This window comes from Pongo abelii, chromosome 17, assembly GCF_028885655.2.
Source record: "Pongo abelii isolate AG06213 chromosome 17, NHGRI_mPonAbe1-v2.0_pri, whole genome shotgun sequence".
Lineage (NCBI taxonomy): Eukaryota > Metazoa > Chordata > Mammalia > Primates > Hominidae > Pongo > Pongo abelii.
In genome coordinates this window covers 64,086,153-64,112,413 of record NC_072002.2, presented here as the reverse complement: position 1 = coordinate 64,112,413, position 26,261 = coordinate 64,086,153, and the positions used below count along the sequence as shown (strand labels likewise).

The 26,261-nt window shown below is 37.3% G+C and overlaps 1 protein-coding gene across 11 annotated transcripts in view; it reads left to right on the top strand.

Annotated features, from left to right (window-relative positions):
• DYM (dymeclin) overlaps positions 1-26,261 on the top strand; it is a 413,664-nt gene that overhangs the window by 126,368 nt on the left and 261,035 nt on the right. For 10 of the 11 annotated variants that reach the window (NM_001133903.1, XM_054537559.2, XM_054537555.2 and 7 more), the window contains 2 exon segments: positions 6,019-6,144; positions 7,881-8,023. The exons of the other annotated variant lie outside the window; for it this stretch is intronic. In NM_001133903.1, the coding sequence (NP_001127375.1) occupies positions 6,019-6,144; positions 7,881-8,023 (269 nt within the window). 11 annotated transcript variants of the gene reach the window in all.

Here is a 26,261-nt window from a genome sequence, read left to right as displayed (position 1 = left end):
TTACTTATTTAATTCCTCGGTTATACCCGGATTGCCTCCAACTTTGCATGTCCACAAATAATGGATGTTTCGTGTTGTTCGTCTATTGCTGCATAAAAATTACCCAAAACAGCTGTTTAGAACAACAAATATTATTACATAGTTTTTTAGGGTCAGAGATCTGAGTATACCGTAGCTTTAAGCCTCTGACTCAAGGTGTCACATGAGGTTGTAGTCAAGCTGGGGCTCTGGTCTCACTTGAAGCCTCAGCTGGGGGACGCCTTGCTTCCTAGGTCTCTCATCTGGCTATTGGCAAGATTCAGCTCCTCAAGGGTTGGACTGAGGACCTCAGTTCCTCACTGGCTGTTGATTGGAGGCCTCCCTTAGTTCTTTGCCGTGTAGACCTCTCAGTATGTTAGCCTACAGCAAGGCAACTGGCCGGCAAATGGAAGAGCAAGAGGGGCTACTCAACACACATCGTAGTTATTTTGTAAGCTGATCTCTCAAAAGTGACGTAAGTCTCATTTTTGTTGTATTCTGTGAGGGGAGGGGATTACACAAGCGCATGAATAGCAGGAAGCAGGCATGACTGGGGTCATTTTAGAGGATGTCTACTATATTTCTCAGACATATCTCTGTGGATTTTTCTTTGGCACGTGCGCATGCACACGTGTGTGTCTGTGTGTCTGTGTGAATGGACATAGGTTCTCTAAAACTGGCTGTGCTGGTCAGTATTCCTATCAGCAGAGCATGAGGGTTTTTATATCACCACATGCCTGGCAACACATTACATTCTCTAGGGCATAGGGGCATATCACCTTGTTTCAGATTGCCTGTTTGTATCTTGATTTTTTTTTCCTAGCAGAGTTCCTGCCTTTTTGTTGGTTGTTTGCAGGAGTTATTTGTAATAGTCTTGATATTAGTTTCGTGTTCTTCTTTCAGTCTATTATCTGCCTGTTAACTTTGTCCAGGGATTCATTCGCTGAGCAGTAATCTTTAATTCTGATGTAATTTAATGTGTAATTTTTGCCTTTGTGGTTTGTGTTCTTAGGCTTTTATTTAATAAGCCCTTTCTTGTGCTTATGTTACAAACTTACTGTACACTTCCTTCTATCGACTTTAGTTTTATTCACATCTAAGTCATTAAGTCTTCTGTAGTAGGTCTTGAGTATGTTGTAAAGTGTAGTGATCTGTCATGAAATAAAAGAGGTGTTTCCCATTACCATCTTCTGTACAATGTGTTTTTCTTCATTGATTTGTGGAGTAATCCTTATTGTATATTATTTCCATATATACACAGGTCTGTCTTTGAATTATCAATTGGGGTCCTTTGGTTTGTTTATTTTTTGTACAAATACCATGCTGTTTTTCTTACTACAGCTGTATAGAGTGGCTTGATATCCAGTAGGGAAAGTGCCCCTCTTCATTCTTTATTGTCAAGGTTGACTTGGCTATTTGTTTATTATTTCATAAAAGTGAGTCAGTTTATGCAGTTCCTCAAAAAAGTCCGGTGAGAATTTTGGTTGTGATTTGTTGACTTTCCGTATTAATCTGGGTAGAATTATTATCTTCATAGTATTGTCATCCTGTTCAGATCATCCACTGTGTCCTTTTTAAATGTTTTTCTTCATAGATGTCCTATGAAGGACCAAAACATTTTATTCCAAACATTTTAGTTATTCTGGCAGTCTTGCAAAATGCTGTTTTGTTTTTGATAATCTACTATTGTTGGTTAGCGCTGCTAAGGAGAAATGCTATTTATTTATCTTTCAAAGTTGATCTTGTATCTGGCCTAGTTGGATTTTTAAATTTATTTGAATAGTTTCTTGATTTTTTAATAACTGTTTTAATCTCACTTCTCCAATATATACATACTTTTTCCATTTTATTAATTTCTCAACTCCCAGTTCCAGTTCCTTTGCTCCCACCCCTTTACCCCACCTTCTTTAATCTGTTTGATCAATATTGAATTTCTTGTTTTCCTTCAAAACTACCAGACCTTTTTGTGACTGCCTTTGTATGGTTTCTTCACTTTAATGCCCTTCCCCTTCTTCTTCTTCTTCCTCTGCTCAAATATCATCATCTTTGTGAAGCATTTCCCTTCTGCCCCAGGCAGAATTGGTTGCTGTTATCTCTGTGTTCCTAATACAGATAGTTCATATTCTTTCATGGGATTTGCCGGATTTCATAGCAATTTCTTTTTCTATGTTTGATTATTCTGCTGACTCTTCACTAGGACTCCTCTCTTTCTTCTCTCCTTTTTGCTCCTTCCCCCTCAATCTCTTGTCACTGCTGTGATGTCCTTAATCTCTCGTCACTGCTGTGATTGGCTACGTTCTCAGGCAGGATCCATCGACAGAGAAAACCAGTAGCAGCTCTATCCATACATGGTTCTTAGCACTCACAATCTCAGAAGGAGAGAGTGCCTCTTTTCTGATAGTTCCAGAAGTGCTGGGAAGGATTTTGACAAGGACCATTTTTATTGCCCAAACTTGGATCACCAGGAGGCAGAGTCATGCCCCATCCAATCCACATGTATGGAGGGGAGGGAGGTTCTCAGGAGGACAAAAGGACTGCTTTTGCCAGAAGAACAGGAGGTGGATGTTGGTCAGGCAAAATCAACAGAGGACAGCTGTAAGCCAGTCAACAACATTCTGGATCCTTCTTTCATGAAATTCCCTTTACATTTTTGTTGCAATGAGTATTCCATTTGTGCTTATGAATACTTATTACCTGACCTCAGCATTCTTCTTCCTCTTTGCTATTCTAAGTTATATATGCCTTGTACGCTATGCTGATGGATCTATTAAGGAAGGTATTCAATAAGTTTCCAGTCAAAATGAAAACAGTAAAGATCCCTCCATCTTCCCATTTATGTATCCGTTGAGTACCTATTATGTACTAGAGTTGAGAATATAAACAACAGCAAAAATGAAAGGTTCTCTAGCTAGAGTCTCATATATTCTAGTAAGAAAGATTTGTAAGTAATTGCCACTCATACTTCAGGTTTTAAATGCCACTTTTTAAGAGACGCTTTCTTTTGATCCCATAGTTAATATCAGAGTGTCCTGTAATCCTCTCCTGTTATTACTTGTTCTTTTCCTTTATAGTCCTTTTTGGAGTGATTATTATTTGATTTTTCTTTTTTCCACTAAACTGTAAGCTTCATAAAGGCAGGAGCCTTGTCTATTTGTTGATGGATATGTCCCCAATATGTAGCATAATGCCTGTCTAGACATAGTAAGAATAAATTTTTAATCAATATTTGTCGAACAACATATGAGCAAAAATACTGTGTGATAAGAAATTTGATATAATTTGTTTCTCTGGTCCTATGGAAGACACACATGGTTCTGTTTAGGAATTTGGGGAAATAGGTTTTTAGCTTGGAGTGACTCTTAATGTCATGTTGTTTCAGTATTCTTATGTGCTGGAAGCTTTCCTTACCTCCCAGCATCAAACCCCCTACTCTTCATTCTTCTACATTTATAGAATTCCATGGTAAGAGAGGATGATCCAAGGTTAACACTTTTTTGTTCTCTCACTTCTGATTGTTTTTGGCCCAATTAATTTTGAAGGACAACAACACTTTTTTCTAAATACGTATTCTTTCCCTAATGTTATTAGACCTAGTAATTATTAGTAGTCATAGATTTTAGTTTAAGCAAAACTAAAACAATTTAGTAAAACAATTTGTTTCTCGATCTGAGGCATACAGTAAGATGTTAAATTGTAAACCACCACAGCTGATTCTTTATTATTGATGCAATGACAAAATACATTTGCAGTCTGGCACGATGGCTCATGCCTGTAATCCCAGCAGTTTGGGAGCCCCAGGCAGGCAGAACACTTGAGCACAGGAGTTCCAGATCAGCCTGGGCAACATAATAAAACCGCCTCTCTATAAAAAAGACAAAAATAGCTGGGCATGGTGGCGTCTGCCTGTAGTCCCAGCTACTTGAGAGGCTAAGGCAGGAGGATCCCTTGAGCCCGGGAGGTGGAGGTTGCAGTGAGCCAAGATCGTGCCACTAGGTGTCAGCCTAGGTGACAGACACAGACCCTATCTCCAAAAAGAAGAAAAAAAAAAAAAAAAGACAGAAAATGTTTGCAAATGTATTGGACGTAGTCATCCATCTGCCTATCTAAATAGGCTCTAACTCACAGCCGAGTATTTGTTACGTCAGGATTTGGCTTTAAACTCTGACCCAAGTGAAAAGCCTAGGCGGGTGACTATTGGTATGGATTCCAGACAGGCGTGGGCTATGTTATGAATGAATGATTATTGTGATACAAAATTTTTGGGGGTTCTGAGCACCCAAATCAAATCATCATTAGTAAATCATAACATGACATGAAACATCAAGTTTGTCTTTCATTCAATTCATGAAAGAAGAACAAATACAAGAATTGCTTTATTTTATTTTTTAAATTTTTTATTTTTATTTTTTGAGACAGAGTCTCACTCTGTTGCCCAGGCTGGAGTGCAGTGGTGTAATCTCGGCTCACTGCAACCTCCACCTTCTGGGTTCAAGTGATTCTAGTGCCTCAGCCTCCTGAATAGCTGGGATTACAGGCATGCACCACCATGCCCAAGAATTGCTTTTTACAGGTTAATTTTTACAACAGTGATTATGGAAATTTCAGGAAAGAGATTGTTCTACAATACTTTAAAAGTCAGATTTTTGAGTAGAGCTGAGCTTTATTCAACATGTACTAAAGCTAATTGCGCGGGTCTCTTGTGTTTTTCTTTTTTTCATATGTCATGTTTAAATATATTTCTTTTTCTTTCTTTATTTTTTGTTTTTGAGACAGAGTTTCGCGGTTATCGCCAAGGCTGGAGTGCAATGGCACTATCTAGGCTCACTGCAACTTCTGCCTCCCAGGTTCAAGCCATTCTCCTGCCTCAGCCTCCCGAATAGCTGGCATTACAGGTGCCCACCACCATGCCTGGCTAATTTTTTGTATTTTTAGTAGAGATGGGGTTTTACCATGTTGGCCAGGGTGGTCTCAAACTCCTGACCTCAGGTGATCCACCCGCTTTGGCCTCCCAAACTGCTGGGATTACAGGCGTGAGCCACCGAGCCTGGCCTTTTAAACATATTTGTATCAGTAATAACTCCTTAAGATATCTGGTAGAATTTAAATTTTTCCAGTTCTAGAAACAAGTCATCATTAATTTGTTTAATGAGCTTTCATTTAAGTAGATGTTAAGTATTTTTCTTTGTTTTTCATAATTATTTCATTTTTATAAAAATATTTTAGTATTCTTTTGGTGCTATTGCTCTTTTTGCTGTGTTGTTGAGGTTTCTACTTCCTTGGTCTTAATATGTTCCCCATTATAATCCCGTTTAAACTTTTGCAGTAACTGGAAATTTCCGGATGCCTTTATTCCTCTGTGTGCTTTCTGTTCAGCTGACTGTTTTTCTTTTTATTTGATCTAAGATTTGTTTCCCAAAGGGGTTTATGATCTTCATAATCAAAATATGCTTAATAAAACAGGAATAACTTGTTTACTGTTAGTATTTTGCTGAACATGCAAAGTTGACCTTGAGAAAGGTAGGCACTAGAGACACAAGATCTAGGGTGTATTATTGTTCTGATTGTAAAGTGATCATCAACGTGAAAAGGCATTGTTTTCTTCCCTACACTGTACCTTCTCTTCAGCTTTACAATCTGAGTATTTGTCTCTATATTATCACTAAACAGAAATGAACATAGAGGTCTAGAGTGGATCTTCAAAACAGAACACTGCTGGTAACTATTTCCATTATACACAAATAGACCTGTCATTTAATAGGAGATGGGAACTGGAAAATAGGGAAATAAAGGCATAACTAATCCAAATACACCAGCTAACGACAGGGAAGGAGTTTAATATTTTTGCTTGACTTAATTTTTGTATTAAACATATTAATATTTTTCAGTAACCTGAAAATACTGAATATTTAGATTTGAGTTTTTAAATGTACAGTTCATTTAGAAAAGAATAGTGTCTTAATCTTCCAAAGTGATTGTTACTCTGTTTTTCTTCCATTTCAGAGATATTACATATGAAATATCAGTAGAAGCTATATCAACAATGGTTGTTTTCCTTTCCTGCCAACTCTTCCACAAAGAAGTTTTGCGACAGAGCATCAGCCACAAGTATTTGATGCGAGGTCCATGGTATGTTTGTACTTTAAGTATGTCTAGTTTTTTCATTGTATAAATCTGTATTTCTAGTTTTGTCCTCTTACCTGAGTATCTCCAACCAGGTGTTTCCTCTAGTTGTTCTCTTACCTGAGTATCTCCAACCAGGTGTTTCCTCTAGTTGTTCTATTGTCTCTTTAAACCCAGTGCATAGGGAACCGCATTCTGCTTTCCTGTGCCATCTACCCATCCTCCCTGTTCTTCCTGTCCCCTAGCTTCATTACCTTCTCCAGTGTTGCTTTGTAGAATTGAAACTTTGAAATCATCTTTTTCTTCCGTCTCCTTCATTCTCTCTATGTTTAAACAGTCAAGTCATATTTGTTATTCAGATTATTTTTGTGTCTTCCTCTTCTCAGCATTCCCTTTGAAACAACTGTGATCTATGCCCCCTCACTCTCTTTGGACTTCTCCAACAGCCTCTTCGCTGACTGTTCCTACTTCTTTGAGCCTGCAAATATTTGCTGTGTGCTAACCATGTGCCAGGCATGTTAGACTGTGGGGCTATGCTCTTGAGCAGAAGCTTACGATCTCCTAGAGGGTGTGGATGCAAATGACCAACACACATGCACATACCTGACCTTGTATTAACATAATCTTCACAAAACTTTAAAAATGTAAAACAAATCCAAATAAAGTACCTTTGAGGAAAGTTCTCAGGTAGTGGGGAGCTTTGTCTTCTTATTCTTTTTGCTACCCTGATTATTCCTGTGGCATGTATGTTCTTTGAACATATTTGAAAATCACTGAGGGAAAGGACCTGGGCTTTGGAGTCAGAGGTTTGCATTGGAACCCTCTCTGACAGAGACACTCAGAATGACTGTAGTTTGAAGTAGTGCTGGCATCGTGGGACTGTGTGCATCTTTGCTGAAACAAGATTGTGAACTTCATTCCTTAAAGTGCCAGAGTATTCAAGTTGCTTTTTAAAAATAGACATAGAGGGTGTTAGTGTTCTTATTTTCTAAGTAAGGTTTTTATAGTATCATTATGGTGCCAAATATTTAAACCGTAATATGTTCTTTACTTATTTTTGTGGTTCATCTTGGAAACCATATTTAAAAAGCTCAATAGTACATTAAAGAATCTGTTAAAAAGTTTACTCTAGATTGCAGGAGTTAGTTTAATACCAATTGAATAATTGAATAATTTTGTACTTAAAAAGTGTAGTCCTATTATTTTTAAATTCTTGCTTTTTTCTACTGATTCTTTATTACTACTTTGCCTTCAATTGCCAGATAATGTGTTATGCACTGAATTTATAATAGCTCACAGTGTTATACAGAATATAGATAAAGTAACTGAAGTTCAAGAGTTCAAGTGGGCTGGGCATGGTGGCTCACGCCTGTAATCTCAGCACTTTGGGAGGCCGAGGCGGGAGGATCGCTTGAGTTTAGGAGTTTGAGGACCAGCCTGGGCAACATAGTGAGACCTTGTCTCTACCAGACCTTGTCTCTCACCACTGCAGAAAAAAAGTATTTAAGTAATTTGATCAATATCTTATGATGTGATAAGAGGAAAAGCGAGGATTAAGCCTCATAATTGCTCTCAAAGCCCATGGTCTTCACTGTTGTGTGCAGTGCTCAATTTCTATGAGTTGTGCCAATAGCCCTTTTATATTAACAGATAGTGTTAATGGCAGAATTATTTCTGTATTGTTATTCAGAATTAGAAGACTCCCATAAATGAGTTTGATTTTTTTTTTCCTTTTTGTGTAGTCTTCCATACACCAGCAAACTTGTGAAGACCTTATTATATAACTTTATCAGACAAGAAAAGCCACCTCCTCCAGGAGCCCATGTTTTCCCTCAGCAGTCGGATGGGGGAGGACTGCTTTATGGACTTGCATCAGGAGTAGCAAGTAAGTTTTATCAGATTTTTTCAATTCTTTGGTGCACATAAATTTTATCTATTTAGGCATAAGAAATTCTGTTTGCTTGGCTGCTGCCATTAATAGTTACATTGAATTTGTGCAGCTGGTTAAATTTGAAAACAAAGTAATTAAAATATTAATCTTTCTGTTTTGTGCAGTGATTTATGTAAAATGTATGCAAATAATGAATAGATTACCTACAAAACATCGTTTTTCAGGAAGAATGTTTACACATAAATATGCGTATTGCGTGAATTATAGCTGTATAGTAAAAATAAAATTAAGCATTTGAAAACTTATAACACTACTTGTATTATAAGAGGAAATCTATTTTAGGTTATTTTAGGGTATTTTTTGGTTAGAATTTCATGTGACTAATTAGGTGCAGTTTTCCTATTACACTAAGTGCTTTATTCAGTGACAACTGAATATTTTGCAGAATTTTGTAATAAGCTGTGAAATGGCACAAACTTGAGTTTTGTTTGATTGGGTGCAAATTTCTTAAGAAAGCTCTTCCCTACCTTACAGTAAGTCCTCATTTCTGCTTCACTTCACAGTATTCGGACTACAGACACTAGAAGTAAGAGAGTAGTTCTGGTGGAGGGCCTGGGTCATGTGAAGCTATATAAATGAAACTTCCTAGAGCGACACTTTGGTACTTGTGAGGTCTGCCTGGGAGCTCCTTACTCCTCCTAAACCTGCAGCATGTCCTCTCCCTAATCACGCAGGACAGAGTCAAGTGGAACACATTTCCACAGCTGCATTATGGCTGTGGCGTGCTCTACACTCCAGCTGGACATCAGTTTGATATGAAAAGGTAGCACTGTGATAACTTACTAGTGTTGGGAGCTTCTTTGGATTCAGAGACCTCTTCAAAAAGCAGTAGACTTGGTCTGTTAATTGACAGAAATCAGTGAACCAGACTTTCTTAGATTTGCCTTCCTTTGATTTCTTTTAATATTATGAATTGAGTCACACTTGTGATCACTTCTGCCTTTGGTGCTGAGCAGCCTGCCAAGAGTGCCACACCTGCATAGGTTCTTTGAGTTACACCTATCCAGTTTCCTCATTACTTCAGGGGCTTTTTGTGTCCCATGGGAAGGCTTAATTGATCTATTACTGTTTTCTTTTTAAAAAATCATTAAACTGGTGTTAAGTATTTAAAAGCTGAATATTTCTCAATATTCCAATATGGTTAGAGGTTTTTTTGGGGTGGCAGAGATAGTATAAGCCTGTAAGTGCTTTCTTCAAAACAATGACAATACTTGGGCAGTTTTTTTAAAAAAGTAAACATAGATTTGTGTACGGTTTTTGGGTTTTCTTTCAGTTATGTGTCATATCAAAGGGAACTCAGTATTTTATGTGGTGTCATTGGTGTTCCAGGTGCCAAAAAACATGAATTTAACTTTAGATCTTTTCCTAACTAGATAGCAGGAAGGAAGCCCCTTATTTTTCCTCTGTTTCCCTGTCTATCTAATTAGAAGGTGGGTTGAGATGGTGATTTCTGAGATTATTACTACATAACTTTCTACGGTCTTTTTTTCTCACCATTTTAAAATTTAATATTCAGTTAAGTGCATTAAAATAGATGTATGGTTTTTAGTGTGCTATATAGTCACAAGACATTTTACACAGCTTTCTTCCTAAATCTTTATAAAACTATTCATGTAAAAGTATAAATCAAGATGGAGTAATTATGGATTCATTATTTCATGATATGTGTGACTCAAAGGCTTATTAAAAAAACAACAAAAGGACATTCTCCTAAAAAGCACAGCTATGTTCTGTGGGCAAAATTAAATGTAAAAATGATCACAGTCATGTAATTTTAAGTTAATCCACATTCCAGGAAAGTCAATCAAGTTGCCAGGATTTGACTTAAGTTGTGTGATCACTTCTGATGATCTTTTGGTTGGTAGTTAAAGAATTCTCTTACTTTACTATTGGCTTGAGAAAATATGATTTGGAAGTTCCTCACTGAAAAAAATTATATTCCAAAGCCAAATGTAAATTATAAACTCATTTGGATTATATTCATTTTTGTTGGGATTGAAGTTTTCCTGGATATAGCAAGCATTTCTTTTCATAGCAGTGTGTGCATTGTATGTGTTGCTTACATTATTTCCTTTGAAACAGAGTGCCTTGTTGTAAAAAACCTTACAGTTCCGGAGTGAAATTTGTTGTCACTGACAGGGCAGGAGGAGAATCCTTGTACTGGAACTGCGGCTGGATGAGTAGTGAACCACTTGCTTGGACCCTCCTATGAGTCAGGCAAGGCCTTCTGCAGTTTCTTCTCATTTACTTTTACAGATGTGTTTTTGGTTATCCTTTTGTTTGTTTCTGAGACTCTGTGAAAGAGTCTGTTACTTTGTTGCACCCTGATACTCTCCTTTTGCTTTCTTCTTCTTTTTTTAAATTATACTTTTTCTAGGGTACATGTGCACAACATGCAGGTTTGTTACATATGTATATATGTGCCATGTTGGTTTGCTGCACCTGTTAACTCATCATTTACATTAGGTATTTCTCCTAATGTCATCCCTCCCCCCTCCCCCCACCCCACAACAGGCCCCAGTGTGTAATGTTCCCCGCCCTGTGTCCAAGTGTTCTCATTGTTCAGTTCCCACCTATCAGTGAGAACATGCGGTGTTTGGTTTTCTATCCATGCAATAGTTTGCTCAGAATGATGGTTTCCAGCTTCATCCATGTTTCTACAAAGGACATGAACTCATCCTTTTTTATGGCTGCATAGTATTCCATGGTGTATATGTGCCACATTTTCTTAATCCAGTCTATCACTGATGGACATTTGGGTTAGTTCCAAGTCTTTGCTATTGTGAATAGTTGCCGCAATAAACATACGTGTGCATGTGTCTTTATAGTAGCATGATTTATAATCCTTTGGGTATATACCCAGTAATGGGATGGCTGGGTCAAATGTTGTTTCTAGTTCTAGATCCTTGAGGAATCGCCATACTGTCTTCCACAATGGTTGAACCAGTTTACAGTCCCACCAACAGTGTAAAAGTGTTCCTATTTCTCCACATTATCTCCAGCACGTGGTGTTTCCTGACTTTTCAACGATTGCCACTCTAACTGGTGTGAGATGGTATCTCATTGTGGTTTTGATTTGCATTTCTCTGATGACCAGTGATGATAAGCATTTTTTCATGTGTCTGTTGGCTGCATAAATGTCTTTTGAGAAGTGTCTGTTCATATCCTTTGCCCACTTTTTGATGGGGTTGTTTGATTTTTTTTCTTGTAAATTTGTTTAAGTTCTTTGTAGATTGTGGATATTAGCCCTTTTTCAGATGGGTAGATTGCAAAAATTTTCTCCCATTCTGTAGGTTGTCTGTTCACTCTGATGGTAGTTTCTTTTGCTGTGCAGATGCTCTCTTTTTTCATGCCTTCACTAGGATAGAACAGTAGCTTGGAGTCCTCCTTACTTCTCTCTCTGGCTCTTTATTTTCTGCCCATTCATCCATTAAGGACCGTCTTGAGTTCCACCTTCTCCATGAAGACTTCCTTTGCTCTCCTGGCTAGATGCGATCTTTTCCTATAATGCTTTACCACTATACCGCTCTGCTTTGTAGTAACTTATGTACATGCATCATTCTCCCTGTGTTGGCTCCACATACAATAAAATGAGAACTAATATTTATATAATATGAGTTTACAGTGCCACTTTTTGAGCATCTAATTTATTCTCATAATAGGCTCATCTAACTGAAATAGATGGTTTTAATTTTTTAATGATGGATGAAGAGATTTTCCTGGTTAATATGTTATTTTGTCTAAGATTACATAGGAAAGAGATGACGTTGGCTCGTTAACTTAAGCTCAGTTCATCAGACCCCTGAGCCTTTGCTGTTTTTGCCTTTTGTTATTGTGATCACCCAAGTCCTAAGGGCATAAGCTCCTTGACTTGTGTGGGTGTCCCCTGCAGTATCCGGCAGAGCGCCACCCAACATCTGTGGACTGTAGTGAATACTGGTGTGCGATTAAATGCCAAAAGCTAATACTCAAGATAGATGTGAACTCAGTTGTAATAATGATGTCTGTCATTTGCTGAATGCCTTCTGTTTGCCAGGCACTGTGGTAGCTACTTTACATACCTGATTTCATTTATTCTTTATTTTTCTTTTCTAACATTTTATTACAGAAAATTTCAAGGATGTATAGAGTAGATGCCAGGTGCGGTGGCTCATGCCTGTAATCCCGGTGCTTTGAGAGGCTGAGGTGGGTGGATCGCTTGAGCTCAGGAGTTTGAGAACAGCCTGGGCAGCATAGTGAGACACCACCTCTATAAAAAACACAAAAATTAGCTGGACGTGGTGGTGTGTGCCTGTAGACCCAGCTACTTAGGAGTCTGAAGTGGGAAGTTCACTTGAGCCTGGAAGGTCAAGGCTGCAGTGAGCTGCGATCACGCCACTGCACTCCAGCCTGAGTGACAGAGACTCTGTCTCAAAAACAAAAAAACAAAAACCAAACAAAACCCTAAAGATACACAGAGTAGAGACAATGGTAGAATGAACTCCCATCTACCCACAACCCCTGTTAAAAAATGACCAACAATCTTTTTTCCCATTTGTCTGCATTCTCCTACTTAAAAAAAAAATTTATTTTGAAATAAGTTCACACATATAGAAAAGTCCTCAAAATAAAAACATCACAAAAAACTATATGTAACTTTATCCAGATTGATTTATTGTTAACATTTTATCCCATTTGTTGTGTTGTTTTTTCTCCTCCTCTGTCTCATTCTGTACTTTCTTCTCTCTCTCTCCCCCTTTCTCTTTCTCTCCCCCCCCACACATACACACGTACACACACACACACACGGTTTTTTTAAACCATTTGAGGATAAGTTACATGCGTCATAATATCCCTTTACTCCTAAATACTTTAATGTGTATTTCCTGAAAGAGGATATCGCTTATGCTACCACAGTGTACTTACCAGCTTCAGTAAGTTTAGCATCCAACTGTCCTTAAAAGCCATTTGCTTCTACATCAATAAAAATAAGAAAATGGATATTTTCCTCTGTATTTTAAGGTCTCCTTTATTGAATATAGCGTTGTTTGTATTTCACTTAAGTTGAATTTTTACAATTAGGTATTCTTGTAACCACTCTGCTATCAATTTATCTATCTTAGACTAAAAGCCCCATGAGGCAGGATCCACCTCTCTTCCTTCTGTTTATTATTGGCACTGCAGTACTCAGTGAGTGCTTGATTGGCATTCAATCAGAATGTAATAAATAACTGGAAGAATTACTAATACCTTTTAATTGCCACTAGTAAGTTTTTAAAATTAGTGTAATAGAAATTAACTTATAGATTTTAGGTTTTTTTTTTTTAAGCTTTTCAAATGTGTCAAGTGTGGTTTATTTCAGTCACTGGAAGTGGTTAGAATGAATTATATATTAATATATTTATCTTGTGTTATATCTATACTAGGTGCAAGCAAACCTGTATTCATAATTTTCCAGTACAAGAAAAATTGTTTCCTTTCTGTTTAGTTTAACTATTCTAATATGCTGACAAAATGGAAAAAGAATCAATTGATATATTACTTTACTAATTAGAAGGGGGTGTTGCAGTTTTAATTAATGTGGTATTTTTAAATGAACTTTTTACTGAATCATAGAATTCCAGAACCACCTGGCATACTTAAAAAAAATAAATATGCATTGTAGTTAGAACTTGGAATTTCTGATTCATTAGACATGAGGTGGGACCTGATAATTCACACCTTCAGTAATTATTCTAGGTGATACTGATGTATCCGAGTCATTTCAGCAGCACTGATGAATGCATCCTCCTTTCCAGTTCCTGAATCTCTTCTACTGTGGGCCTTTCATGGCATGTGGTTGAGCCAGTACTACTAACTACTGAGGAAATGTATTGTTTTGAGGCAGCTTATAATGGATTTAACAGACCCCTCCTCATGTATTACCTTGGTTTCTGTTTTTAGTGTGCTCTGTTGCTGATGAGGTCCAGTTTCCAGGATAAATCTGACAATGAGTGCAGTACTCTAACATGGAATAAATAAATTGGAACTCTAACTTCCCTGATTCTGGACTCTGCGTTTAAAAAAATTAATCTAAATGCACACTAACTCTTTTGGTGCTAATATTCAGTTATTAATAAATTTTTTGCCTATTTTATCATCTAAGCCTTTTCCAGATCTGTAGTTTTTATGTCCTATCTTCCTCTTTCAAACTTTATATATAAACGTATGGCTCTCTGTGTAGCTCAGTGAGATTCAATTTTGTTAGGTGTGTGGCCCATAATTACAGCCAAGATTTGCTCTTATTTTCAGCTCCAGATCATCATTAAACCTATATTTTGGGGCTTTTTGCTTTTCTTCAGGATTGTGTCCTTGGTACCATATTGAGAGAGGAGTAGCACATTTTAATTCTTGTGTGGAGAGCAGAGTGTTTCTGTAGATGTCACATGTAAAATAACAACAAAAGTGAATGTAACTAGGGATTTTTTGACTGTTTTTTATAGAATAGATTTCATTTGCTGGAAGCCTGGTAAGGATTTTTGCTGTGAGGTCAGTAGCCTGGGTTTTCCAGGCAACAGACTTTAGAGTTAATAAGGAATAAGGATTCCTATAGTTTCCCCTGTGTTTTAGGACTTACCACAGGAATCTTTGCAAAACTGGAGCTAGTAGTACACCTGGTGGTGCGAGGTGCCTGGGAGCCTCTTAGGGGTTCAAATCCCCCCAATATCTCACCCTGTATTATTATTATCCTGGGACCTCTCAGATGCCTTTTCTCATCTCCCACTCCTGGACATCCTGGTGGCTAAGGGTGGATTCTAGAGCCTGATAATCAGAATCAGAAGATTTGGGATAGAGTCATAGCTCAGCATGACCTTACCAAGTTCTCCAGCATTTAAAATCTCATTACCTGGTGTGTAATGCTGATAAATATGAGACCATTTGAACAGAGTTATTGTGAAGAATAAATGAGATATTATATACAAAATAGAAAATTATACATCTATTCTCATGTAAATAACTGTTTTTGTTTTCTGCCCTGAAGCTGTGCTGGTGCTTATTAGTTAAAATAGAAAGAAAGAAAATAAATTTAATTAGAACAACAGCTAATGATCAGAAAATCCTGGACAAATTTATATAAGACAATTTAAAAATTTAAGAACTTTGAATCTTTTTGGTCTGCTCAAATTTGAAATTTATGTTAAAAATATTTTTGAAAAACTGACAAAAGTGAATATGCCAGCCATGTTTTCTCCAACTGGCTTTTCATTTTATGTGGTGCAAAATTTGGCCAATAACAGTTAAAAAAGGAAAATTTGATTGTTAAACAGAAATTGCCCACAAGAGATTTCTCCTTGCTTCCTAAGTGAACTTGCCTTGACAACAATCACTATGGTACCATTTCTTATTGACTAATTTATCTAAAAGGTTATTATATTTGCTTTTTTGACAGTTTGTTTATAAAATTTGCCAATTAAAGATTTTCATAAAGAAAATATTTGATGCGGACTCAACTGGAATTACAATAAATATTTCAAATGTTTCAAACTAATCAGTGATATCAGTATTATGGGTAGCCTTAAGTATAGTCAGTAAGGCAGTTAATAGTTAATTCTTTCTTTAATCTACAAGCACATCACCCTGCCGTGTTAAAGATTTTTTTTTTTTTTTTTGAAACAGAGCCTATCTAGCTCTGTCACTCAGACTGGAGTGCAGTGGCATGATGTAAGCTCACTGCAACCTCCGCCTCCCAGGCTTAAGCGATTCTCGTGTTTCAGCCGCCTGAGTAGCTGGGATTACAGGCACCTGCCACCACTCCTAATTTTTTGTGTTTTTACTAGAGACAGGATTTCACCATGTTGGCCAGGCTGGTCTTGAACTCCTGACCTCAAGTGATCTGCCCGCCTCGGCACTGGAATTACAGGCATCAGCCATCATGCCCATCCGTTAAAGATGTTTTATAAAGCAAATGACTGAAGACCCCTACTTCCATAATTTGTTATGTTATGGGACAGGATGTTAGATGGTAAAGTATTGTCTTAGCTTGGGCTGCTATAACAAAATACCGTAGGCTGGGTGTCTTGAACAACAGAAATGTATTTCTCACAGTAACAACGGAAATGTGTTTCTCACAACAGAAATGTATTTCTGGAGGCTGGGAAGTCAGAGATCCAGGTGCCAGGAGATTCACTTCTTGGTGTAGAACCCTATTCCTGACTTGCAGATGTCCACCTTCTTGCTGTGTCCTCACAGGGCAGAGAAAGGAAGCTCTGGTCTTTTCTTATGAGGGCACTAAGCCCATCATGGGGGCTGCACTCTCACGATCTCATCTAAGCCTAATCACCTTCCAAAGGCTCCACCTTCTAATGCCTTCACATTGAGACCTGTGGCTTCAAGATAGGAATTTTGAGGGTGACACAAAAATTCAGTCCATACCAGGTATTAAGTAGCTCGTGCTGGAATGCTCCTCACTGAAATTCTCAATTTGGAAGGCTACTGGTCTCTTCTGCATGTTGGCATCTAAGGTACCTTTCAGCTCTAGCCATTATCTTAAACCACAGCTCTGCTTAGTGGTGTTGGTGAGGACTGTGGCCAAAGTGGATCACTCACTACCCATTCTAACCCTGCTAATTTGTTTGTTTGTTATGTTTTGTTTTTGTTTTTTAAAAAACAAAAAACAAAACAGGCCAAAATGTTTAAGGGGCCCCTCAGAAAACAATTCTGTGATTGAAACAGGTTATCGTCTTTTCTAATTTTGAGGGCCACCACTTACATTGTCCTTTGGAGGATCTAGCTGTGGGTTACAATAATTTGGTATTACAGAAGAGGGATGTACTGGACTCTAGATGTTTGTGTTAGGTAGACCTGGAATTAAATGCCAGACCTGCTATTTATTAACTGCGTGTTCTTGAGCTATTAACCTTTCAATGACTTAAATTCCTCACAATAAAATGAGAATAATACCTTCCTTTGTGGGGCTGCTGAGATCAAATGAGCAAATGTATAGGAAAAAGACAGGTACCTTGGAAGTATACAATAAATGGTCACTATTAGTATCAGATATTATTACATGGTAATATTTAAAATATAACTTTTGTTTTAAAAATACTGAAAAGTAAAGGCCTTGTGATTTCCAAGTTTATTCAGATTTTTAATGTAAATAAATTATGAAAATTATCAGATGTTTGGTATATACACTGTATATATTGTAATATAACATACATATAATAATGTATACAATAAATATATAATAGAGATTCAGGTAGATGATGAAAGAAATATGTTGAAAATTTGATACCATGAGGTGAAATAAATTGTAACATTTATTTGTTTTTTGTTTGTTTGTTTGTTTTTTTCATTTGATTCTGTCCTTACCACTTTGGCCTTTTCTTTTAATATATTTTTCTCTAATGTCTAAAAAAGGGGTGAAGCAAGGAAGTGTTGACTTTGAAATTTCTTCTGTGTTTTAAGTTATAAGACAAAGCTGTAATGTCATTATAATTATTTCATATTTTGAAGAGTCAAATCTAATTAAGTGTGTTCTGCCAAACTTCATTTTCCACCACAAGTTCTGAGGTTTTACACAATAACTTCTGATATATGGTTTTTCCATTTGAATGAGGCATCCAAAAAATTTTTTTTTCCTTTGCTTGCAATGGTGTGTGTCCAAGCCAAATTATAAGGCCAAAGGAGTGTTTATTTCTTTAGGCAAATGCTATGATAGAGAAATTCATACAGTAGAACTTGAAGATTAAAACTCATATTCCTAATTTCTGTTTTTGAGAAAGCTGTTGAATTCATTGTGATGGGTATGGTATGCAGTAATTATAATATATTTTACTTGATTGTTATTTTTCTTTTCAGTTTTGGCTTTTTCTAGGGTGACTCATTGAGAGAGAAAAACTACAGTAAGAGAAAAAGTATGTGGCAATCAGAAACAGGCATAGTTGTGAAAATAACAGATTTCTAATTAAAACACTTTTAACTTTCAAAAAGAAACTGCTTAATAAACAATAATTATATTCTCATTTCATCTCTATTTGGAATAATTTGAGAGATTTTATGTGCTCACAGAAAGAATGACTTTTTTTCCCCCCTTTTCAGGATTGAACTCATTTTGTGACTTATAAAATATAGTTAATTTCTGTTTACTGTTTCTGTGCAGTGGTTCCTTGCAGGGATACATTGATGATTTAGAATAGTGTTTATGATGCAAAAGAACTATATTTAGTTGTAGAGTAGTAATAAAAATTATTTTATTTTTAATTGCTCTTTGACAAAAGTATGGTTTCAGATTTTAGACTTCTTAAAAGGTATTTTAAAAATGATATTCATTGGAAATAATCTAATGTCAAAATACAGCTTTGTTATCTTTTTTTCTTGTAATTTGCTGACAACCACTTTTAAACCAGTTCCCAGAATTGGCTTTGGGAATCATTAAGCCCACCTTCTACTCTCATTTTCTTATTAACAGATTTGAAGGGAAGACTGATGGCCTTTTTCATGCTACAAATAGTTGAAGAATGAATTAGTTTGTATTTACAAGGAGGAATATAGAATAAAACAATCAATTGCAGATGAAATCCTGGGATAAGTTTCTGAGGCTTGCTACAAGTGCCATTTATTTGGTGCTAATGATTTAATCTGTTTTTGAGACTGAATTGTAAATTGTAGAATTTAAAAATATTTAAAGGTAAGAGTATTAAAATTGAAATTATGGAATTCTATTTTTTGAGACTATAAATCTTATTCTTTGAAAAATGCAGTGGTTAAAACTGATTTGCTTTGAAACTGTTAAATTATATCCCAGTCAAGTGAGTGTAAACTTTTATTAAGCAGCTGTTTTAATTTATGTTTATTTCAGAATGGATGTTTGGAGTAAATTTAAAGATTAAATTTATTCAAGGTTACTCACTGACAGAATTTGTGTATGGTAGGAAAAATCCTCAAACTATAGCTTGTGTAGTTTTGAGACCACCTTTTACATGGATAATTCTTAATATTTATAATTACATAAATATTTTTTTCAAAGACTAATGGTAAGAGTTATTCAAAACTTTCCCTTTTAAAATAGAATCAGGCCAGGCATGGTGGCTCACACCTGTAATCCCAGCACTTTAGGAGGCCCAGGCAGGCGGATCACCTGAGGTCAGGAGTTCGAGACCAGCCTGTCCAACATGGTGAAACCCTGTCTCTACTAAAAATACTAAAATTAGCTGGACTTGGTGTTGCACCTGTAATCCCGGCTATTCTGTAGGCTGAGATGAGAGGATTACTTGAACCTGGGAGATGGAAGTTGCAGTGAGCCAAGATTGTGACATTGCACTCCAGCCTGGGCGACAGAGCGAGACTCTGTCTTGATTAAAAAATAATAATAATAAATAAATAGAATCACTGTGTTTCTGCAACTTAACTTTGACATACGTTAATAAAATAAGTTACATTTATGGATGAATAGAGGGATTGATAGATGGATAGAGATATTATCACAAATACAGCAAAATGTTAATGTAAAATCTTGGAGCTGAGTTTATGGGTATTCATTATAGAGTTTTTTTTGACTTTTCTATATGTTTGACTATTTTCATAATAAGTGTTGGAGGAAAATAGAATCACTGTGAGGATGAATTACTGTTGTAAATTTCAGTTTGTCTATTAAAAATGTATATCTTAATCTTTAGTCCTTCCAGAAGTGCTAGGTAAGACAGTATATGAAGAATGTGGGGTCTGATCAGACCTGACTGCATGCTAATAAGCTCTATACTTGGGAAAGTTATGTAATTTCTCCAAGCTTTTCCCTGTCTTTAAAAACGGAATGATGATGCTTTATAGGATTATGGCACATGGCTCTGCATTTTTCCCCTCTTGTACTTGTTCATAATCTTTGTGATACCATGGTCCTTAAAGGCCCATCAAACACAATTGGACAAGTGGTGGAGAGAGAGCAGGGTGCCATTCATCGTGGTGCTTAGCAGCCTTCATCTCACTTCTGCAGGACACAGGGGTCCCATACTTGACAAAAGGAAGAGAGGGAGAGAAGCAGCTGTCCCTCTTCACCAGCAGGGTGGTGGATTGGAAAAGGATATGGCTTTTGGCATCAGAAAGGTCTCAGCTGGAAACCAGGCCCTGCCTTTTACAAGTTGAGTCACCTTGAGCAGTTATTTAACTTTGCTGAGCCCCAGTTTCCTCATTTAAAAATGGAACCTAGAGTATCTTTGTCTGTGGGCTTTTGTCACATTTAAATAACATGTGATAAGTGTCCAGAACAAAATGCGAGCTGAAAACAAATACTTATTTACCATTCACCTACTTCATCTTTTTTTCTCCCTCTCATCTATGTCAATTTCTTTAGTTTTCCAAACAACCTTAAATGTTTTTATCTTTCTTGTTTCATGGTCCTTTAGCCTTTCAGCTTGCAAAATTACCTGCAAAATTAATGTAATTTCCGCCTTTTTTAGATTATTAAAAAGGATAATAAGTGCACATTAACCCCAGTAGCACCCTTCACCATAACTTCATCAAATTGGAAGCCTTGCTAGCTATCAGTATCATTTTTCAGGCCTATTAACATTTTTCATGACTATTAACTCTAGTCCTCATGCTGTACTTTAGATCTAGTTTGCTTATTTTAGAAAGTGTAGACTAGCAGATATTAACTTTAAGAGAGCAGATGTCTTCAATACTAACTGTTTCAAAGTGTAAAGCTTTGCAACAATGTTTCTAAAAGTAGAAATAATGTTACCTATTTATGGCCAGTTGTGTGGCTCACGCCTGTAATCCTAGCACTTTGGGAGGCTGAGGTGGGTGGATCAGAAGATCAGGAGTTCAAGACCAGCCTGGCCAAGATGGTGAAACCCCGTCTCTACTACAAATACAAAAAAAAAAATTAGTTGGGCGTGGTGGCAGTAGCCTGTAATCCCAGCTACTCGGGAGGCTGAGGCAGGAGAATCGCTTGAACTTGGAGGGCGGAGGTTACAGTGAGCCGAGATCGCGCCACTGCACTCCAGCCTGGGCGACAGAGTGAGACTCTGTCTCAAAAAAAAAAAAAAAAAAAAAGAAAAAAGAAATAATGTTACCTATTTTATATACATGTTGATCAAGAGAGATACTATTTGAGTAACTAAAAAATTGTGGGGTTGTCACTTATTTTTAAAGATAATTTCTTAAATAAAAAATTGTGGGACCCTTATTTTTAAAGATAATTTCTCTCTCTCTCTCTCTCTCTCTTTTTGTGGGGGGGACAGAGTCTCGCTGTGTCGCCAGGCTGGAGTGCAGTGGCGCCACCTCGGCTCACTACAACCTCTGACTGCCTGGTTTGAGTGATTCTCCTGCCTCAGCCTCCCAAGTAGGTGGGATTACAGGCACACGCCACCATGCCCAATTAATTTTTGTAATTTTTTTTAGTAGAGACGGTGTTTCATCATTTTGGCCAGGATTGTCTTGATCTCCTGACCTCTTGAGCCGCCTGCCTTGGCCTCCCAAAGTGCTGGGATTACAGGCGTGAGCCACCATGCCCAACTTAAAGATAATTTCTAGACCTGGTTTGTTCTCAAGTCTCCTATTCTTGTCTTCTCTCAGTCCCCCATATTGTTCGGATCCTTCTTCATTGTTCTTGGCTTAATAGCCCCTGCATTTCCTGCCTTGGTTTGCTTCTGTGTATCCTGAACAACTGCTTGCATCTCTGGGTTGCCATGATGCTGTAAGCAATGGTGGCTCCAGGAGAAACATTGTGGTCATGAGTTTGTGGACTTTGGGGCAAGGGTGTGGGGTATCAGGTGTAGGCGTGGAGCAGAGTGAAATGGAGTAGAGAATTACATGGAGAGATGGTAGGGTCTATGTAGAATCATCTGTTTTCCTGGGTAGCCATGGGTTCTTAAACTGCTGTAGGCTTCTCTGTGACCTAACTACTCTCCCCTCTAGAATATGAAGAATGTGTTATAAGCAGGAGTTGCTTATTGTACCTGCACCCTCAGTGCATTAGCAGAGAGCCTGGGTTATGGAAGATACTAAATATTTGTTAAAAGGATGAATGCCATCAAGCCTTTGTTAGAATGATATGAGCAGTCTTGAAAATCTGGGTGGCTTAGCTGGGCATGGTGGCAGGCACCTATAGTCCCAGCTACTTGGGAGGTTGAGGCAGGAGAATCGCTTGAACCTGGGAAACAGAGGTTGCAGTGAGCTGAGATCGTGCCACTGCACCACTGCAACTCCAGCCTGGGTGACAGAGCGAGATTGTCACAGAAGAAAGAAAGAAAGAAAGGAAGGGAGGAAGAAAGAAAAATCTAGATGGCTAAGGACTAGGGCAGTACCATTATATGAGGTGATTGTTTTACTTAAAGACTTTTGACAAACCTTCATTTCCAGGCCCACTTCTCACTGTTGCCCCATTTCACATGCCTTCTCTACTTCTGGAACCCTGCCAAAGATTCTGCCAGGAATTTCTTTCATCCTCTTCTCTGAGAATTTGACTGTGTCTCACCACATTCACTGCTAACTTTCTAAGAAAAATTGTTAAAATCCATCAACCACTTAAGACTCCGTTATCATTCTCTTTATGGTTGTACCTTTATCCTTTTAATTCTTTACATTTTACTTTAAAAATTAATAGACTTTATTTTTTGGAGCAGTTCTAGGTTTACAGAAAAATGAGCAGAAAATACATACAGTCCTCATATACACATTTCCTCTTCAAGTTTCCGCTGTTAGCATCTTCCATTAGTGTGCTACATTTGTGACAGTTGACAAGCCAATATTGTTACATTATTTTGGACTAAAGTCCATAATTTAGGGTTTACTCTTTGTGTTGTACAGTACTAAGGGTTTGGACAAATGCATAATTTCCCCAAATTGGAAGCAACCAAGATGTCCTTCTACAGATGAGTCAAACTGTGGTACATTCATAAAGTGGAATTTTATTCAGCAATAAGAAGAAAAGAGCTGTTAAGCCAGGAAAAGACATGGAAGAACCTTAAATGCCTATAGCTAAAGGAAAGAAGCCAGTCTAAAGAGGCTGTCTATACTGTATGATTCAAATTATATGACATTCTGGAAAGTGCAAAAAAAAAAAATAGAGATAGTAAAAAGATCATTGATAGCCAGGGGTTCAGGGGGAGGAGAAGATACTTAAGTAGATAGAGCACAGAGCATTTTGGGGCAGCAACACTATTCTGTATGATGTGATGATGTATCCTGCTGTTTAGCTGTAAACATGATCACATTTCTCCTATTGTTATAAACTTCAGTTAACATTGTTTTTATTATCTCTTCTGTGTGGATTTACTATCATTTATTTAAATTGCATCTTATATGCATTTAGATGGTTTATAAATGCTTGCTTAAGTATTGTTGCAGTAAAACATCTTTGTACCTGATGTTTTTCTTCTATAATTTGGAATTTTTTTCAGATATATTAGTTCTGGGGCATTTTGATGGAGGCCTTCAGTTTTACAGAATAAGCTAGTGAAAACTTACATTCCTTTTCTTTTTGATTTTTGTAAAATATTTCTCTATATTTAACTTGAAAAGTATTCATGATTTTTTTTTTTTTTTTTTTTTTTGAGACTGCGTCTCACTCTGTCACCCAGGCTGGAGTGTAATGGCGCGATCTTGGCTCACTGCAACCTCCGCCTCCCAGGTTCAAGCGATTCTCCTGTCACAGCCTCCCGAGTAGCTGGGATTACAGGCATGTGCCACCACGCCCGGCTAATTTTAGTATTTTTGGTAGAGATGGGATTTCACCATGTTGGCCAGGCTGGTCTTGAACTCCTGATCTCAAGCAATCTGCCCACCTTGGCCTCCCAAAGCACTGGGATTACAGGTGTGAGCCACTGCACACGGCCTATTTATGAATATTTTATTTTATAAAATACATGTATATTTTTAGCAAACTTGGGTATTTTATTGTCCTGGCACTTCCATTATATTTCTAAAAGAAAACACTTGTTTCATATTTTTCTCCAATAGACTGGTTTCTCTAATTCAGTAACAAAAGTGTTGACACAGGGTTCCAATTACATGGAACACTGAGATGTTTTCAGATTGTCAATGATTATATGAGTATTTTGGTACAACAAAATGATATACTATGATTCATTTGCTTTTAAGTTATATTTTTGTGTTTTAAATTTTTATTTGTTTTATTTAAGATTCTGGCAGAATTAGAAAATAATTGTGCTAATTATTTGAAATGTATTTATTTTGAAAGATTTTTTAAAATCACGTCTTTTAGTCTTTCATGTAGTCAGTGCAGAGCAGCGTAATTTAAGTAATCAGACCATAAATATTGATAGTTTTTTATGATGGGCAAAGATAGGTGGAAAGAGGCGAGTTCTCTGGAAAAAATATCTTTGTTCTTGTGTCTGAAGTTTGTAACATCACATACATCTTCATAGTACATAAAACTCAATATTTAAGAAATATATTACATTTTCTTACTACAGATGTTGCCATGCCTGTTTTTCCTCCCATACCTGGTAGGCAGGTTAGATGTAGTTCTGATATTGAATGATAAAAATACCATACAATTTTTTGTGCATGGGAATTTAAATTTATGGGGCCTAACTTGTATGTTAAATGGTTAAAGAAATAAGCAATCTTTCTTTATACTTCTTTTTTTTTTTTTTTTAACACAGGGTCTTGCTCTGTCACCCAGGCTGGAGTGCAGTAATGTGATCTCGGTTCACTGCAACCTCCGCCTCTCGGGCTTAAGCGATCCTCCCACCTCAGCCTCCTGAGTAGCTGAGACTACAGGCATATGCCACTATACCCAGCTAATTTTTGTATCTGTTGTAGAGACTGGGTTTTGCCATGTTGCCCAGGCTAGTCTCAAACTCCTGAGCGCAAGCCATCCACCTGCCTCGGCCTCCCAAAGTTCTGAGATTGTAGGCCTGAGCCACCACCACTGAGCTACCGGCCTGGCCTTTAAGCAATCTTAGTAAACATGATTGCAACACACAAAAAGAGTGAGCCAAACAGAAAAGAGAATGAAGAGCTCTAATGACCTTGGGATTCTTGGTATAACTTCCAGAGATGTACAGAAGCCAATCACAGGATATGAATATCTGAATTCCCCCTGCTGGTTCTGTGTGGAGCTAGATGTTGCTTATTGGACTGGAGATGTAATTTTACTCTTATTTTGCATAAAGTGAAAATGAATTAAATCTCTTTCAAAATTGGGCAAATACTGAAAACAGTACAATTGCCAAACTGGAAATGAATGTTACATTTAAATTATAAAAGGAGGCAGCGTGCCAGTAGGAAATATTACTTTGTTAAGAATGTAGTTAGGTGCAGCTGCTTTGGTCTTTATTTAGTAAAACTGATTATGTATCTACTCTTTAACACACTGCCTCCATTCTTAGATATACTCCATAGGAATTTGCATGTGTGTACCAGGAAGCCCATATAGAAACATTCCTAGCAGCATTCTTTGTAATGGTCTCAGGCTTGAAGCAAGTCAGAAGACCATCAACAGTGGCATGGATAAAAAGTATTATGTTCAATATACACAGCTGAAGGACCTACAGCTACTCATATAAACCTGGATGACTCTTACAGCAAAATGTTGAGTGAAAAGCAGCTTGCAAAAGAACACATATAGTGTGAAAGTTCAATAGGCAAAACTATATTTTTTGAAAACTGGCAAAACTAAACTATATCATTTAGGGTTTTATCTACAGGTGGTTCTGTGTGTAAAGAAAAGGGAGGAAATGATTATCATAAACTTGTAAAATAATATTTGATAGGGAAGAAACTACCTATCCCTAGTTGGCCTGGCTGGTCTCGAACTCCTGACCTCAGGTGATTTGCGTGCCTTGGCCTCCCAAAATGCTGGGATTACAGGTGTGAGCCACTGTGCCTGGCCACATGTGTTTTTTCATATGATGTTTACAATAGCCCTTGGAGGTAAGTGGTGCAAGTCAAATGTCATCTTTATTGGTAATTTTATTTATACCAGTGGCTTTGTTACCGGACCCCACCACTTACCCAAAGTTAGCCCTGGGTCAGGGGTTTCCTCATTATTGTCTCTTCTGTGAGTCACCAAAAAGATGTTACCAGAAAGGGGTCCCAATCCAGATCCCAAGAGAGGGTTCTTGGATCTTGCACAAGAAAGAATTCTAGGTGAATCCATACAGTAAAATGAAAGCAAGTTTATTAAGGAAGTAAACGAATAAAAGAATGGCTACTCCATAGACAAAGCAGTCCTGAGGGCTGCCGG